Below are 16,917 nucleotides of genomic sequence, written 5' to 3' on the forward strand. Positions count from 1 at the left end.
TTTCTGGTTGGGCTGACCCGAACCGAGTCCGACTCGATCAGAGAAACCGAGTTGGATCAAGTTGGGTACAATTCGGATCGGGTCCTTTCTTTTATTTTTTATTTTTTGAAAATATTAAAAAAATAAAAAAATGTAAGAAAGAAGAAGAAATTAAGAGTAACTTTCCTAAGTTAATAAATAACTAATTTTACATATTAAAAATATATTTGAGAGAAATAAAATTAATTAAACAATGAATTAAATAACAAGTGCTTGAATCTTGATCTTTCAACTTCCAAGAGAGGGAAATGTAGGAGAGAGACCACTTGGAAGTAGGAAATGAGAGAGAGAGAGAGAGAGAGAGAGAGAGAGAGAGAGAGAGAGAGAGAGAGAGTCCATACATTGCATATGCCATCACATATTTTCGCATATGCAACATATGCGATCGCATATGCACATATGCGGTCGCACATGACAACTCCAATTAGGAATAATCACAAAATAATGTTGGGTTCTTATGCTGGGTTGAGTAACAAGAAATTTAAGTGGGGTTAGGGTTAGAAACGTTGGGCTGGATTTCCAAGTTGGATCCTATACTCCTATTGAGGTCGGATTGGGCACTTGAAGATTGATAATAGTACATGTACAAATATAAAGAGCTTTAACTAAAACCATCATACATCTGCACACTAGGCACGCAATGGGTCATTCAACTGTTATTTGGGAGATCCAAGGTAAGATCTTTCAATTTGGGAGATTTCATGAAACATCATCTATGGTGAGACGCATGATATCAATACGTTGAACCATTTAGTTAGGTCATTCAACTGTTAAAATAGCACAGATCCGACTTCTAAAGTAAATAAACTACGTCCATAAAACGAACAAAGTAAATAAACTCTGTCAAAAATCAAAAGTAAATAAACCTAACATGTACATACAAACAAATAAAAATTTCATACATTCAATAACATCTGTATGATGAATGCCTTTGTGACGTGTAATCAGATGAACCTTATCCGTAATAATAATCTTATCCACCTCCACCTTCATCGTCAGAATCATCTTTTAGTTCTCTTTTTTACGACTTCAACTGTAGGAGAAATCTGGACTGACTCCGAGTTGGAGGTGTCCAAAAGATGGTCATTTACATCTGCTAAATCGGATGGTGGAGATGTCTTCCCATCGTCCTCATTCATATATTGAATAAGTTTTTTCAGCCACTTTTTATAATTCGATTTTTACAGGATTTCAACCATTTATAAAATGCTGTGAGACTTTTAAAAAACTTTGATGATTTATTCATGGCTGTTTCAGCATCATGTTGTCTCGAAAGGGGTAGATGTTGTTATCTGGTCTTAGATGTCATTTTTAAGCTTTTTTTTACGGCCTCTTTATAATCTTGTTCTTCTTGTTCCCTTAAAATTCTCTCTTGTTCTTCTTCTCTACTAACTGTGGAGGGCGTAAAAAAAGTTTTTCTGCTTAACCCTTCTTCATTTATAATAGGTCTACTTTTATATATTCTGTGGTTGGTTGTATTGGTTGTAATTATAAGGGGAGGGGTATAGAAAGTCTTTGTATTTGAGTTGAGAATGACTCGAAATAAATCCCGGACTTCTTAAGGAGCTTTGCTACATGGTGCAGCGTCTTCTCTCCGACAAGCCAAATGTAATTTAAGTCGATTTATTTTGTTTACAAATTGTTTTTCACATAGCTTACATTGTAACTTTATCTTTCCATCTTGAGAGTAGACTTGGACTCCATAATCTCAAATATCTGCCGATGCATCATCTTCTAGTGACATATCTACGGGTGTATATTTTAAAAGAAAAATATGTGGTTAGGTTAAGGCAACATAAAAAAAATAAGTTACAGTGATGAATGAACGCAATTAGCTAACCATATAATATGAGATTTAAGCAACATTAACTAATTAAATATTATAAATGAAAAGAGAGAAATATCCATCTACCCATAAAATATTACAATTTAAGCTATCGAAAAATAATTACAAATATCATGTTGTAACTTGTAAGCAAATGCAAGAGAAATAGAAGACAGTATTTTATCCTGTAGTTCATGCAGATATTGTCTCATCTTACTTGTCACTCTCCTCTTCCTAAAACTCCTCATCAACAGAGTTCCCTTTCCCCCAGATTGGACGCAGCCAATCATGTGTACAAATAAGTGCCTCAACTGATTCTAATATAAGTAGCTTCGATACTTATTTACGACCTTACTCTATCCACTGAAAACAGATTCTGAAGCCACGGTTGAAATTGGAATTGATAATGTCTTGTGCTATTAACGAGAGCACAAGGTATTATGAATCACGAGATTTCGTCTTCCACCGATCCAAAACATTAAATTTATTGCCTTTGTATTTTACAAGTGACTCTTTGAGATAGTTTTCAAGTTTTGATTGAGTTATCTACATTTGAGTCCCATGTTGTGCCATGAAAGATATGAAATCATCGCTCGTTTCTCGCGGTTTATCAACAGCAGAATTAGAACCCACTTGAGGAGTTTTGTTTTTTGCGGCGCTCATATAAAAATTGTACAAATCATCGACTGCACAATGAATCCTATTGACCTCAGGGGCACTCTTCTCCATACAACTTATTATATATGAATACAACCATGAACATCTTGTATCGAGGATCAAAACGACTGCAACAACCATTACCAGACTGCATTTAGACCAATACTTATCAAACTTTAACTAGATACCCATGATCTTTAATTGTAAAAAGTCTGGTCCACTATGGCTTCTGTGCAAGACATCTTTTACCCTCCAAAGTTCTAGCTGAAATATATTTGTTGTCGAATACTTGATTCCTGAAAATTTCTTCGTTGTGTCATAAAAAACTGAAAGGAACTTGCGAATTGATTCAGCTCTTGACCAATCATTTTCAGAAGACAACCAAAGATATGCACTATCACGCTCCGCATAGTAAGAGAATATATCTCCGAAAGTTATTGCTTAATCTAACATTTCAAAAGTTAAATTCCAACATGTCATAACATCCAGCTTCATCGTTATCTAAGATGACAAATTCAACCGCTTTACGATCTCAATCCATGTATATAATTGTGAAGGTGACCCCTCGTATGTACTTTATACTCTCTCTTATGTTCTCAATCGTTGGCTCAATTGTTTTAAGGTCATCTTGTACAATTTAGTTTAAGATATGGGCACAACACTTAACAGGAAATATCTTTCTACCAAAATACAAATCACTAGTGGCCCTAAACTGGTTCCGCAAATTCGTTATCATGTTATCATTTGCAAAGGCATTATCTAAAGTTATTGAGGATATTTTCTTCTTAATGCCCCACTTCACAAGATATTTGTACATGCAGTATGAAATCATTAATCAAGTGTGAGGAGGCACAAGATAATGAAACTTTATGATTATCTTACATAGCCTCCATTCGGCATCAACGTAGTGAGCAGTTAGTAACATATACCCCTTTCGTTGATTGGACGTCATTCACAAATCTGATGTCAAGCTAATTCGGAAAATTGATTCCAACTGTCATTTCAACTTGAGTTTCTCGCTTCATACATTTTCATGCACATTCTCTTTATTGTTATATGGAAGACTTTCTCATATCTGGAGTTAAGGCCTCTGCCTAATTCAACAAAAGTAAGACTCTACCATCTGAAATGGTCTTTCATTGGTACTAATAAATTTGGCAGTCAACTCATTCACCTGATTTTTTTATACTTGTAGATGGACAATGTACCTTGTGACGGACCCACAAAAGATCAGGTAAATGAAAGTGCCTGTTACTCTGAGGTCTGAGTTCTCACTTTTTTATGACACTTCAGATTATGTTTCTTTAGAGTTGTGGTCGACTCATCTACTTGCTTAGCATATTGAGTATTTTAGCACTTGCATTGTATATTCATGGTGCTGTTCTTTAAGGTTACTTCTTCAAAATCTTCCCACACTACCGATCTTTTTTTTTTGCCGCTTTTCCCGTAATATGTGATTGTGAGACACTAATATCAATGGGCACCTCTTCATCTTTTATACCTAATCCTTCATTTTCTAGGATCATCGACGATGTAACTGACAAACCGCCCGGGGTATTAGAAAGACCCTCACTAGCTATCTAATAGTTGAAAGATACTAATCATATTAGCGTTAACAATCTAATATTAAAAGAGTTATACTAAATCCTAAATTAGTTACCCATTCAAGGTTGGTAAATTGTAATACATTCATATTTTCATTTAAACGCCCACGCCGAAAATCCGACAGCATCTTTTCATGTTTCTCTAGATAAGTTGATCTTCTATTACATTCCAATGCCAAATATCTAAATATATGTATATATTTGACATTAGAAATGAAAAGGAAGAAACATATTTAGAGAAAAATGAGGAGATAGAGTGTAGATCAAGCATGAATATTTAAATAAGTTATATGAAAGCATACTATCCATTTAACCTTGAACTGTCCAAAATGGGACAATTTGAGTGATTTTTATACCACAAAAAACACAATATATCTATGTATGGCCACATAGAAATCCTCAAATAGGCAACTAATTATCTAACTCACAAGTCACAATAATAAGATAAATTAGTTACCCATCCAAGGTTGGATAGATTGTAATACTTTCATATTCTCTTTTAAACGTCCACGCCGAAAATCCGGCAGCATCTCCCCATGTCTCTCCAGATAAGTTGATCTTCCGTTACATTCCGATGCCAAATATCTAAGCAATGTGAAGATATTTGATATTAGAAATGAAAAAGAAGAACATATCCAAAGAAAAATGAAGAGACGGAGTGCAAATCAGGCATGAACATTTAAATAGGTTATATGAAAGCATACTATCCATTTGATATTGAATTGTCCAGAATGGGACAATTTGAGCGATTTCTATGCCACTAAAAACACGCTATATCTATGTATGGCCACATAAAAATCCTCAAATGGACAACTAATTATCTAACTCACAATCACAACTCACAAGTCACAATAATAAGCTAAGCAAAAATGGCAATGTATATTAAGCTAACTATATAATATACAAAAATAAGATAAGTAAAAAAGCAATGTAATACAATTATACAAACATATTAAGTTAACTAGTAACTACCTAATGCACAATAAGAACTAAAAAGCTAAGCAATAAACAATGTAAATGGTAATTCCAAAAAATTAACTAATAAAGATTTAATTCAAAATTTCAAATAAATAAAACACTTTTGCAATTTAGGAATTAGGGCTTAGGGATTGGGTTTAGGGTTTAGGGTTTAGGGTTTAGGGTTATTGTTAGGTTTAAGGTTTAGGGTTTAGGCTTAAGCTTAGGTTTAAGGTTTAGGGTTTAGGGTTAGGATTAGGGTTAGGGTTTAGGATTTGGGCTTAGGGTTAGGGGTTTAAGAGTTAGGTTAGGGTTAGCTCGGCTAGACCACCAAAGGGACACTGCACTCGAGCCAGTGAGGTCTTGAGATCGGCCGGACCACCAACGAACCAAGGCGGACCCACCATGAAGTACGGTCCACCAATGAGGTCGAGCTAGGGCGGGCCACCAGCTCCACCCGAGCCAGTGTGGTCCCAAGATCGGCCGGACAACCAGCAAGCTAGGGTAGAACCCATCATAAAGTGCGTTCCACCAACAAACGAAGGCGAGACCCACCAACTCACTATTGTCATGTTTAGTACCTAATCTATATTTGTCCCGAGCTAGGGCGAGCCACGACTAAGGTCCCGAGCTCAGCCGAACCACTAGCAACCTGCACGACTGTACCTGAGGTCTTGAGCTATGGTGGGCCACCAACAGCCTACACCCGAGATCCGAAGCTCAAAAAAAGAAAAAGAAAAAAAAGAAACTTAAAAGATTAACCTACCTGATGAATGGACGAGGATGACCTGTGAAGATAGGCTGTTGGGCTGCTGACTGGCCTGGATTCCGATCGGCTTTGGTGCGGTGCCGGCTCAGGTAGGGTTAGGGTTAGGGTAGATGAATGGTAAAGGTAAAAAAATAGAAAATTTGATTTTATAGTACTCGATTTTGGTCCTGATCGGATTGGATCTGACCGGATTGGATTTCGGATCGAGTTACTACATAACCCGAACTCGACTCGGTCGGGATTCGGATCCAGGTGGGTATACTCGATTCGAAACCAACCCTGGCAATCGGTTTGGGTCGAGTCGGATCCACCAAGTCAAGTCGGGTCCTGCCCACCTCTACGCTCAACACTCGAGATGTTGCATGCTAATTTCACCCACTTACCTTACTAGTATCACATCTCTTAACACATTTGACTCCCACATATTTTATGATCCTTCCTTTTAAGTAAAAATCCACCACTGCCTCTTCCTCTTCACATGTGTGCCTCACACATGCAAGAACGACACTTACAATCCTAGTATAAGAGAGAATTCTCAACGCCTTTGGTTCTATGCATGTTGGAGTCCTACCACATTTGACTAAGGTGTTGCACATCTTATGCATGCACTCCATGTTGGAGTCCTACCACATTTGACTAAGGTGTTGCACATCTTAAGCATGCACTCCCTGATTTAACACTCTTGAAACATGATGTTCTGGATTGAATATGAAATCTTTAGTCAGTGATGGTTCTTGGGACAGAGTTCAAACAACACAGATTTCGAGGGTTTCAATTCCTACTGCAACTGCAATTTAAAGAAGATGAGTGCGGCTGAAGGAAATGTGTCGGGTTTCTCTTGCACAGTAGAGTGCGTATGATGGCATTTGACTAAGGTGTTGCACATCTTACGCATACACTCCCTGATTTAACACTCTTGAAATATAATGTTCTGGATTGACGTATAGCTGAAATCTTTGGTTGGTGATGGTACTTGGGACAGAGTTTAAGCAGCTCAGATTTAGCGGGTTTCGGTTCCTACGGCAACTGCAATTCAAACAAGATGAGTGTGGCAAAAGGAAATATGTCGGGTTACTCTTACATAGTAGAGTGCGGATGAGGGATCAGTTCTTGGAAGCATACATTGTCTACTCTCAAGGCAGATGGGTGGCTAAGATAGGTGGATGATGGCGATCGGAGTGGTTTGGACAATTCAGATTAGCAGATATTGGATTTTGTTGGTGCGCTAATCGTCACACACAGAGGGAGAGATCCTATAGCATTTAGAGAAGATGTCAAGTTCCATGGGTCATGAATTCCCTCTGTAATGGTGTCACAATCAACAAAGAAAAAGGTAGAGTAGTCGAGTTCTTGTGGGCTGCTAGGTGGTTTAGGTCTCACGATTTGGATGGTTTGATCAATGGGTTAGAGCTTCCAAAGCAGTTATTATACTTTTGCAGTTTCGAAGATTAAAGGAAATTAAAAGCTACTTTTTTCAGAAAAAGAATGTAATCAGAACAATAAATTTCTACTGCTACTTTTCGTGATACGAACAGCAGAAAACACCATATTCGTGGAAAGGAAAGGAATTTTCTCAGAATAAATCCCAAGTTTCAGACGATTGATTTCTATAAAACAGTGGTGCTCGGCTAACACGCCCAAGGAATTCCACCTCCACAATACAGTGAAGATGAAATCGTTGCTTAATAACTTCTTGCAGGAGGCAACAGTGAACACTTCAAATCAGATTTGTAAAGACAACGAAAATCTTTAAAAGTGTTTTTTACACTTTCATAGAGCAATGCTTCTCTCAAACGTTGATATTTTCTACATCGGAGGATGATAGTTTGAGTCTAAAATAATCTCTTTTGGCCTCTTTCTTCCTTCGCATTTAGGGAGGAAAAGAAAAGGTAGATTCTAGCAACTATACTTGCCCTATCTGTGAATATTTTCTTGTATTATGATTGAGCCCACATAGCTCAATGGTAGATAGGGGTGTTCCAACATTGAAGTCTCAGATTCGACTCTGACTTACCTATCATTAAAAAAATAATAATAATAAAAGAAAAAATAAAACACATTATTGTTGTGTTCTGGAATAGTTTCTATAGCCTTAGAATCAATCATAAGATAACAAGTTCAAAAACAAGCAAATGAAAACAAGTTCAAAAATAAGCTTAGAAGAGTTCAATGAACTGATTCCACACCATGCCCATGTTCTTTTTTCACCACAGACATCTTCGGGTTTTAAATGATGCACTGCAAGGGCCACTTGCTAGTTTCTACAAAGTAAATAAAAAGCTTCCCACCTAAAAATACTCTTTGATAGAGAAGGCTTACTCCAAACAACTTGTATATAGATGATAAAGTTCAAGATGAACAATATTGTCAGGGTTCAATGGTCCCATACAACCAAATTATTTAAGGATAACCCTAACATTTACAAAGATATGTTCCATTACGAACTTCGTAGAGTTCATTTCTACTAATACAAACAGACTATTTAAGGCAAATCCTAACTCATGCATGCATGAGCTCTTCACTATTATAAACTAGGTGATGATAAAACTGCTAGAGATCCATGCAGTATCCATTTCTTCATTTGGCCTGTGAAAATAGATCGAGACAAAGGATTAGCTATTTACAAAGAGAAGCATTGCAAAAGTCCACATGCATGTACAAGTCAGCTAATGCACATGCAACTACATTTTCCAGCATGCCACGCAGGTAATATACCCAAGCTACTGCCAATAGATGAAGGTGGTACACTCAAAGGCCATTAAATTAGAAAAAAGAGGATGTATTAGAAAACCTCAGCCGATCTTTCACAAGCATTTGTTTGTTGAGTTAATTGTGGACCAACCTCATTCTTGAGATAGGGAATCTACATAGTGGCACCCTCCTAATAATGGATGGCTTGTATATTGCACGTCTGTCATGCTGCCATATAGTGTTGTGTGCATTAGCTGACTTGTACACGCATGTGGGCTTAACCAAGCTCTCTCCAAAGAGAGTGATTTTAGGGCCTGTTTGGATGCACCCTTTGAAGGAAGATTCGAGGCCTAAATGCTGTTTTGATCCAAACAGCAGTTGACGTTGTGTTTGGATGCACTTTGCCGCTCAACAAATTAGGTGCGAAAACATCAACTTGACAAAAGGCAATTGGTGGAAAAAGTAGGCCTGAAACTCCCTTTTTCGGAAACCGTGTTTTGAGGAAGTGCATCTGAATGGGCCCATAATCTTGCAACTTTTTCTCTTTTCTTTTTCTTCCAAATCAGTAACACCTAATTTATGGTCATTACCAGGAAACGTTTCCTGTAACCTTCAAATAGTTTCTTCAGATCCGGTATGGTTTGTGTGTAGGCATCGATCTTCTTCAGCTCCTACAACAGGTTTCCACATATATATAATGATACCATCATTATGAAAACAAGGAAGTATACTGTGAAGACTGTTTTTGCCAAGGAAGTATACTGTGTGCAATCTACCTAGTGATTTATGCTGGCATGCCATCTTTTGTGTTTGAAGGATGTTTTCAAAAATAGTTTTTGAAAAGAAAAAACAAAACCTTTCTGGTTTATTAGGAAGTTTCTTGTTTTGAATCAAGGCCGATTACAATCCAATGATAGATCTTCAAGTTCCAAGAGATAGGGTGCACTATGAGACTTGGGCCCACCTGATGGAACATGATCATAAAGTGAAGGTATAGATAAATGAAGTGGCAAATGGGCAAGAGGTATTGTGCTTGAAGACCTTACTACAAATGATAATGAATGAGTACCATAAATAGCGACATTGGATCTCATGCCCCATGCATATATTATTAGTGTTGGTATTGTGTGCCCCAAAAAGCCAATGATGAGGACAACCTCCCAGTATATTACATGTCCCTATACAAAAGTCTAAAATCTGTTTTAGACAAACTAGAGAAATTAAGAAAAATTCAAATTCCAAGGATGAAGTCTAAACCTTTTGCCGAAGGAGGTGCTGGAATCAGAGTTCTAGAAGATATGAATGCTGCCCTCCTCAGAAAGTGGATTTGGAGGTTTGGTTTCGAATTTAGGGAAATTATGGAGGGAAGTTTTAGTTGCTAAGAATGGCCTAGAAGCGGGAGGTCAAAAAGTTATCTTTATGTAGGGCATCCGGCATATGGAAATCCGTCTCCTCAGTTGCTTCTAAGGTGAACTCTGGTTTGAAATTCCTCTCGGAGATGGCTCTAAAATTTGTTTTTGGGAAGATAGGTGGTGCGGCAACAATTCTCTTGCGGAGGATTTCCCAAATCTGGTTTGCCTATCCCCGTCGAGAAACATATCAGTGGCGTCGTGCTTCTCATTTGAAGATGGAAGGGGAGTATGGTGCCCCCCATGTCGTAGAGGCCTTACCGATTAAGAGGCACAAGAATTCTCAAGACTGTTGGATCGGTTACATCCATTTCATCATCTACCCAATCTTGTAGATTCCTGGATTTGGTTGGCTTTCCCCTCGGACATGTTCTCGGCTAAGTTGTTATACTACATAATTCCTGCAGAAGCAATCATGGGAGATCATGCTTTTGTCCACACTTTCTGGTCGTATGGTGCCAAAAGTTGCCTCATTTGCATGGTTGGGAAGGAGGAGGTACATTTTCATGGTTGACAACCTTCAAAAAAGGGCCATGATCATCCCCAACATATGTAGCCTCTGTATGGGTGAAGCGGAATCTATCGATCACATATTCCTGCATTGTCTATTCGTGCATCAAGTATGGTCACAACTCCTAAAAGCCTCTGAAGTCAGCTGGGTGATGCTTGCCTCACTCAAATCGTTATTTTGGTCACGGCACAATGTTTGACTCGCAAAAGGAAAATGCCCTATTTGGCACTTATTCATTCTAGCAATCCTTGGAACATTGGGGTGAACGCAATGCCCGTTGCTTTTCTAACAAATCAGGACCCTGGGAAGAAGTGGTGTGTAAAATTAAAAGGGATCTATTGGAATGGGTTGCAGGGTCTGTTGATGTTAAACATTTTCCTATTTTCGGTTAGACCTTTTATGTCGATGATCTTTCTTCATGTAATTCTTTGCTGTCTTAGCAGTAGTTGAGCAGTCTTTTAATAAACATCCATTCTCCTTCCAAAAAAAAAAAAAAAAACCATCTGCTTCTTACTGTCTGTCATTAATTCCTCATTATTATAAAGAATCACTTTTGTTAGGAAATTATAAGATACAAACGTTATGGACCATTTTTTTCAGAACGAGCGTTACAGCCACATATCACATAACAGCTTCCATAGTTACCATTACAGCTGTAACATAACCATTTTTAATACCATGTTCCAGACTTAATAAACAAGACTGTCCAAGTGAACCAATGTAACTAGTAGCACTATAACGTGTAGTGTGAGCACTATAGCATCTCTGTTTTGTACCACTCTACATGTATGTTATTACTTATTACCCTACCAAGTAAGCTAGCTAGCCATGCATCATTCATGTATGCATGAATAAATTTGTATCCAACAGTAGACCAGCAGGGCAATCCACTAAAACAGAATTGCAAGTAACCTCAAACAAGTTAAATTGAAAGATACTTCTGCTCTACTGGTTCTAATAGCTGATTCTACATCAGATTTACCACATCTGATTGGATAATTATCAACTAGAGATATGTTGTAGGCATAGATTTCAAAAGATCCTAGCTTCATGTGCATCAATCAACCCACAACGAGTACAGAACATAAATGGCAATGACGTGTCAAAATTTATATCAAGATTTTCTTTTTTGGAGTTCCAATATCAGCTTTCCATGGTGGAAAACCAAGTGCTGCACTGGAAATATTCAACATTTTCCTCGTATTGGTTCCACAAGAAATTCCAAGGTGCTGCATTGCAACAATTTCTCCACAAAATCTACCACAATTGTTACGGGCTTATGCAAGATGCGTTGTAAGAACACAAGAACTGATGATTCATTGGAATTTTCCTAAATCAAAAGTTCTCAGGCAATTAATAGGAGTAATTGATGAAGATGTACTATCATGGCAAACATGTACAGGATTTGGGATGAGCAAGTGGCTGCCACCATGAACATGCTGTCCCAAAAGTCAATCCAGTCCACTCAGAGAGTGGGCCACTTGTGCATGAAAATGGATGCTTCGAAAGAAGATGCAAAGTGCAGCCCACCTGATGAATGGACCACGATTTTCAGACCAGGAGCCAATAATACCACTGTGCAGACCCCTAGCACGTATGCCATGTTGGCAGTTGCGCCACAAATTGCTCTTCAATCTCAAACGGAATCACGTCAGCATTTCTATTCCCAATGGAGGAAGTCATGGATTAACCATGTACTAACAAAACTAAAAGAGACCCATTAAAGCTATATGCTTGAGTGCAATCAAACATATAAGCAGATTGCAGACATATGTACTAACATTTCATATGATTTTGAAGATACCTCAATCCATGCAGCCAGCTTTGGCCTGGCTGTGGTGATGTCATATTTCTTTAATTCCAGAAGGAAGTTTTGGAATCTTTCAATGAATGGAGCATAAGCAATATCCACCTGAAAGTTAAACAGTTACTCATGAGTCAGTTAATAACAGTAAGGAAAAATATTCAAAAGAACCTTATTCTTTATTTTTCCGAAAGTATTCAAATAAGATTTTTTTTTTTTTTATTTTTTATTTTTTTAGAGACTATCTCACATGCACAAATCTCAATCCTTGAAAATCATGGATGGACGTAAGGTTCCAACCATGTAGTAGTTCTCTTGTGGCTGATTTCTATAACAATTCCCCTTACCACACAAAAAGAAGAAAAAGAGAGGAGGGAAAAAAAAAAAAAAAACTTAGTATCTTTTCTTGTAGAAACAAACATGTCAGGCATCATTGCCTGCATTTATTTCTCGGTCTGGCAACTATTTTCAGGAGCCTTCCACACATGTGCGACCCATGCTACAGTGATCCAGACCATTGATCTTATGGGCGCCATCATAGATAGGAGATGCCCGAAAGTCTTCATACAGGAATATCCCAACCATTCGATCATTGGCTTTCTTCCCATTGAAAATACGCCAGATTTTCAATTATATTAGAACTAGAAATTGAATATTATTGAAGCATTTCTGGTGTAATGTCCTAAACCTCCGCAAATGCACCGTTTCCTTATGTTCCCAATTATGCATGTGGGGCCCAGAGCCGGTGATCCAAAACATCAAACCTATGGGGCGCACCATGGATGGGAGATGCCCAAAAATATCCCAGATCGGAAGATCTAAATCCTTAAATCATCGTACTTTTTTCTGTTGAATGTGAATTGTCATTTATTTCCTTATCCAGAAATTGGTAGGCCATCAATCAGGAGGTTACACAGTCCAGTCTAGAAGACTTTTGGGATCATCCAACCATCCATGGAAGGAACCATGAAGCAGTTGGTGCCACCAAAACATGGGCCTAAATGTACGGAATGGGGATGTGTCCGCTAACTGTATATGTTTTGACTCAATGGCACAACCTCTTCAAAATAGAGACAGAAAAATTCAGAAAAATTCAGGTCTTACTATTTGAACACATCAATTTAAGCAAAAATACAAATAGTATGACATCCATCTACTTTGCATTTTATAATGGTCTATCAAATGGAACCCATATCAACAGTATTTTGCAAAAGAAACAGATAAAAAACAAGTAGTCTGGCAGAGTATGATGGATGATCTGCAGGCACTTAGAATTTACTTAAGACAGCATATATAGCATATCATAATTCAAATTAAACCATCCAAATTGTCTGCCAGTTTCGATGTACTTTTTAACCAAACGTTATGCTTTTTTGATTATCTGACCATCAAATTGGTGGATGCTTATTGGATGGTTAACAATGAAAAACATCCAATATTGCAAGGAAAAAAAAATGCCCATGAATCAGAGGCTAGGATTGATCAACCAATCTGACTTTTGGACTTCAACTCATGACTATAGGTTCCACAATTTAGTTGGTTTAACTTTGTGCCAGGTCTACAATTTCCAACTTTCTGCATATCAAGCGTCATACACAGCCGGAGTATCAAATAATTCCCTCTGAAGAAAATCATTTTGATTTAACTGGAACTAAGAAAAAACAAAATAGTTCACATAGAATAACACAACCAAAGGCAATGCTTACCACACTGAACTGGCCAAGGAAAAATGGCCCATCATCAAATTTGGAAAGAGCGCTTTCTAGATGATCATAGGCAGCACCTGATGCACATTATTCATGAAAGCCAGCTGGAATCAGATATATCTTCATTTTTTTCAGGTTAAACAAAGGCCAACTCAGATCCATTGTGCAATGAACCATTAATCGTTTGTTTCACTCTGCTGTATGGCTCATGAATCCATACCATCCATCCAGTCCGTGCTACTGTGGATGACCCACAGTGGAAAAAGCACATCAAAATGCAGAATATTGGCTGTTGATTGGTGTCCTCCATATGTATGGTGAAAATCGAACAGCCAATGCTCCAGATTCGAAAGGTAAAAGATCTATTAATCCGATGCTGATATCATTCAGTCATAATGGTTTTTGTTCCCACTGGATGGTTCAGACTATACCCGCCCAAACATGTGTAACAAACATAGTGTGGCAACAAACCATGAGATGATCATTGCACATCGAAGTGTAAAAGATCCTCAAATGCACGAAAGGCCAAAACTTTCAGTCTCACCAACTTCATCTGATAAACCCTTCGGGGGAAGTGATCTGAAGTTGACAGAATTGAAGGTATCAGAGTACGAAAGCAGCTCTTCTGCAAACTCCTTCTTGGCAGGATCCTACAGTTTTTCAGAGCATCATCATCAGAATATTGAAGGTAAAATAGCAATTAGTATCAACATGCAAATGGATTTTCCTAGCCTCACATCAGGGAGAAGCGCCGGGCCTTCGAAATTGATATCGATGTATTTGACCAAATCCAAACTCTCTCCTTTGACTTCATTGTTGTGCTCCAACGAAGGCACCTAGAATAAATTAGAGCATGCACATGAGCATTGTCGAGGAAAAGCTTCTTCATCGAGAAAGGACATCATAATAGTTCTTTCTTTCTTTCTTGTTTTTTTTCCCCCCTTTTTTTTCTTTTCTTTTTGTTTTGTTTTGTTTTGTTTTTTGTTTTTTGTTTTTTGTTTTTGTTTTTGTTTTTTGTTTGTTTGTTTGTTTGTTTTTTTTTTTTTGAGAAATATCCCATCCTGATGCCTAAGGACGTGAATGGTGTCCTTCTGTGCTACTTAGTAACAGGATGCCATAACATGGACCAGGAATGCCACAACTATCATCTACACTAGAAGATCTCAGCAATGAAACTTTTGTCCTTTTCCCCTGATTGTTGTATTTTGTTTTTCTTACCATTCTATTTGTAGGTCACTAATCACTTTTGGCCTCATCATCAATTGTGGAACCCATGAAAAATCAACAGTATGGAAGCAACTGTATGGACTGGGTGCATCAGGAAATTATTCACAACCCCCCAATGGATCATTATGGGATGATTATCATTTCTGTCGCAGTGATATGAACAGTAAATTTGAAGTCAAGTCTCCAAGTCTGGAAAGTATTTTTCCTTCAAAAAGAACTTGGAAGGAATCATGTAGAGCCTAGAGAGCAGCAGTTCAGATTAGAACATCTCTCATTGTGTAGAAACAGATTTTGAGCAGCTTACTAATAGAATGCCCTCTTTTTTCGCTCTTTCTTTTTTGAGGTGAGAAAGGATACTCCATTGTTGCTTTTATGTTCAACCAATCAATGGAATAGCAAGATCTACCATTCAGACACCTAAGCTGTTGATCTGGTGTGCCCTATCGTGGAATGGATCATGCCCCAATGTCTCTCCTATCAAATGATCCCTAGCCATTTTGATAGAACTGCATACCCATTATCCTCATTTGACGAGGGGGATATCAGCAAGATAGGATCATCTTACAAAGGTGATTTCCAGGGTATGTCACTACCATGGCGAGCAGCGACCAACATACCAACAATTCCTATCACAAGATGGGACCCACATGTACAGTTTGTTGGGCTGAACAAGAAACCTGATCAAACCTTGTATGTTATCTCTTTCTCTTCTTTTCTTTTTTTTTTTTAAAATTTATTTATTTATTTATTTATTTTAATGGTTTTATAGTTCATTCAGTTCCAGTGCACAATACATTCTGCTGCAGGTTTATATTAATCTCGTGTTCCAACAAAGGAAACTTAGTATGTGCACTTGTTTTTTGTAATCTTTTGGTTCCTAAGCGTGTAATGATGTCTCTTTTAACATCCCCTTACGTTCCATTGAAAAATTCAACCAATTTCCCAATGTTTCCCAAAAACAACGATACATTACACAATACATCCAATATTTCCCGTGCGATACCTGATATCTTTCCATATCCTAAGGGTGTGATACATGGGTTGATACTGAGCACGTGTATGGGGAAGGCAACATAGATTGGGAAAAAAAAAACAATGTATGAGTTTAGGGCGGAAGGCATTCTCTTGAGGAAGAAAATCCTAAAAAGACAACTCTTGAATTGTGTGGTTTGGGGAAAAAATCATTATTTTCTTCTTTCTCATTCACCTAATGTCAAATTGGTATCAGAGTGGACAGTGAGAAGGATATTGATCATTGAACTAGAGCTGGGTGGTTGAAGTGCAGACATGCCTCTTTAGTTTTGTGTGATTGCCTCGTACCATAAAAGGGGATCAACGGCCGGTTGACTACCACATATGCAAATCAAAAGCTTGAAACAAAAGGGAAGATGTAGAAAATCGGGAAGCTGAGTGAAAGCAAGGGAAGACACGAACCATGAAGAAGCAAATGAGGAAGTGACATTTTTTTAAAAAAAAAAAAAAATGAGGAAGTGATATGATCTACCAATCTAACCGGTGAAAGAAATCCATGGAACGCATGTCGGCGTCCGTCATCAGTTCCTAAAAAGCTCATGAAGGGCAAGACATGCAAATCCTACTAATGGGTAGGCACTAAAAATCAACTCAAGAAGTGGAAATTTTGTTCGGAGCTGCAGGCAATTGATGCATCTAGTTCTCACAGCATCATCAGATTTGCCCAAATGCTCCTATAAGCTGAT

General features: G+C 37.8%; 1 protein-coding gene across 2 annotated transcripts in view; it reads right to left on the reverse strand.

Annotated features, from left to right (window-relative positions):
- Positions 1-16,917, reverse strand: part of LOC131253124 (protein IN2-1 homolog B-like) — a 94,271-nt gene that overhangs the window by 73,295 nt on the left and 4,059 nt on the right. The window contains exons 5-10 of one of the 2 annotated variants that reach the window (XR_009174933.1): positions 14,710-14,808; positions 14,517-14,622; positions 13,973-14,049; positions 12,267-12,374; positions 9,133-9,213; positions 8,331-8,437 (exon numbers count right to left, since the gene is read on the reverse strand). Coding sequence is in view for 1 of the 2 variants with exons in the window: in XM_058253957.1 (XP_058109940.1) it covers positions 8,429-8,437; positions 9,133-9,213; positions 12,267-12,374; positions 13,973-14,049; positions 14,517-14,622; positions 14,710-14,808 (480 nt within the window). In the remaining variant the exon portion in view is untranslated. Of the gene's footprint in view, positions 1-8,166; positions 8,438-9,132; positions 9,214-12,266; positions 12,375-13,972; positions 14,050-14,516; positions 14,623-14,709; positions 14,809-16,917 lie in introns of those variants that run through there. The other variant, XM_058253957.1, reaches the window with a different exon arrangement.

The sequence above is a fragment of the Magnolia sinica genome, chromosome 8, assembly GCF_029962835.1.
Source record: "Magnolia sinica isolate HGM2019 chromosome 8, MsV1, whole genome shotgun sequence".
Taxonomy (NCBI): Eukaryota; Viridiplantae; Streptophyta; class Magnoliopsida; order Magnoliales; family Magnoliaceae; genus Magnolia; species Magnolia sinica.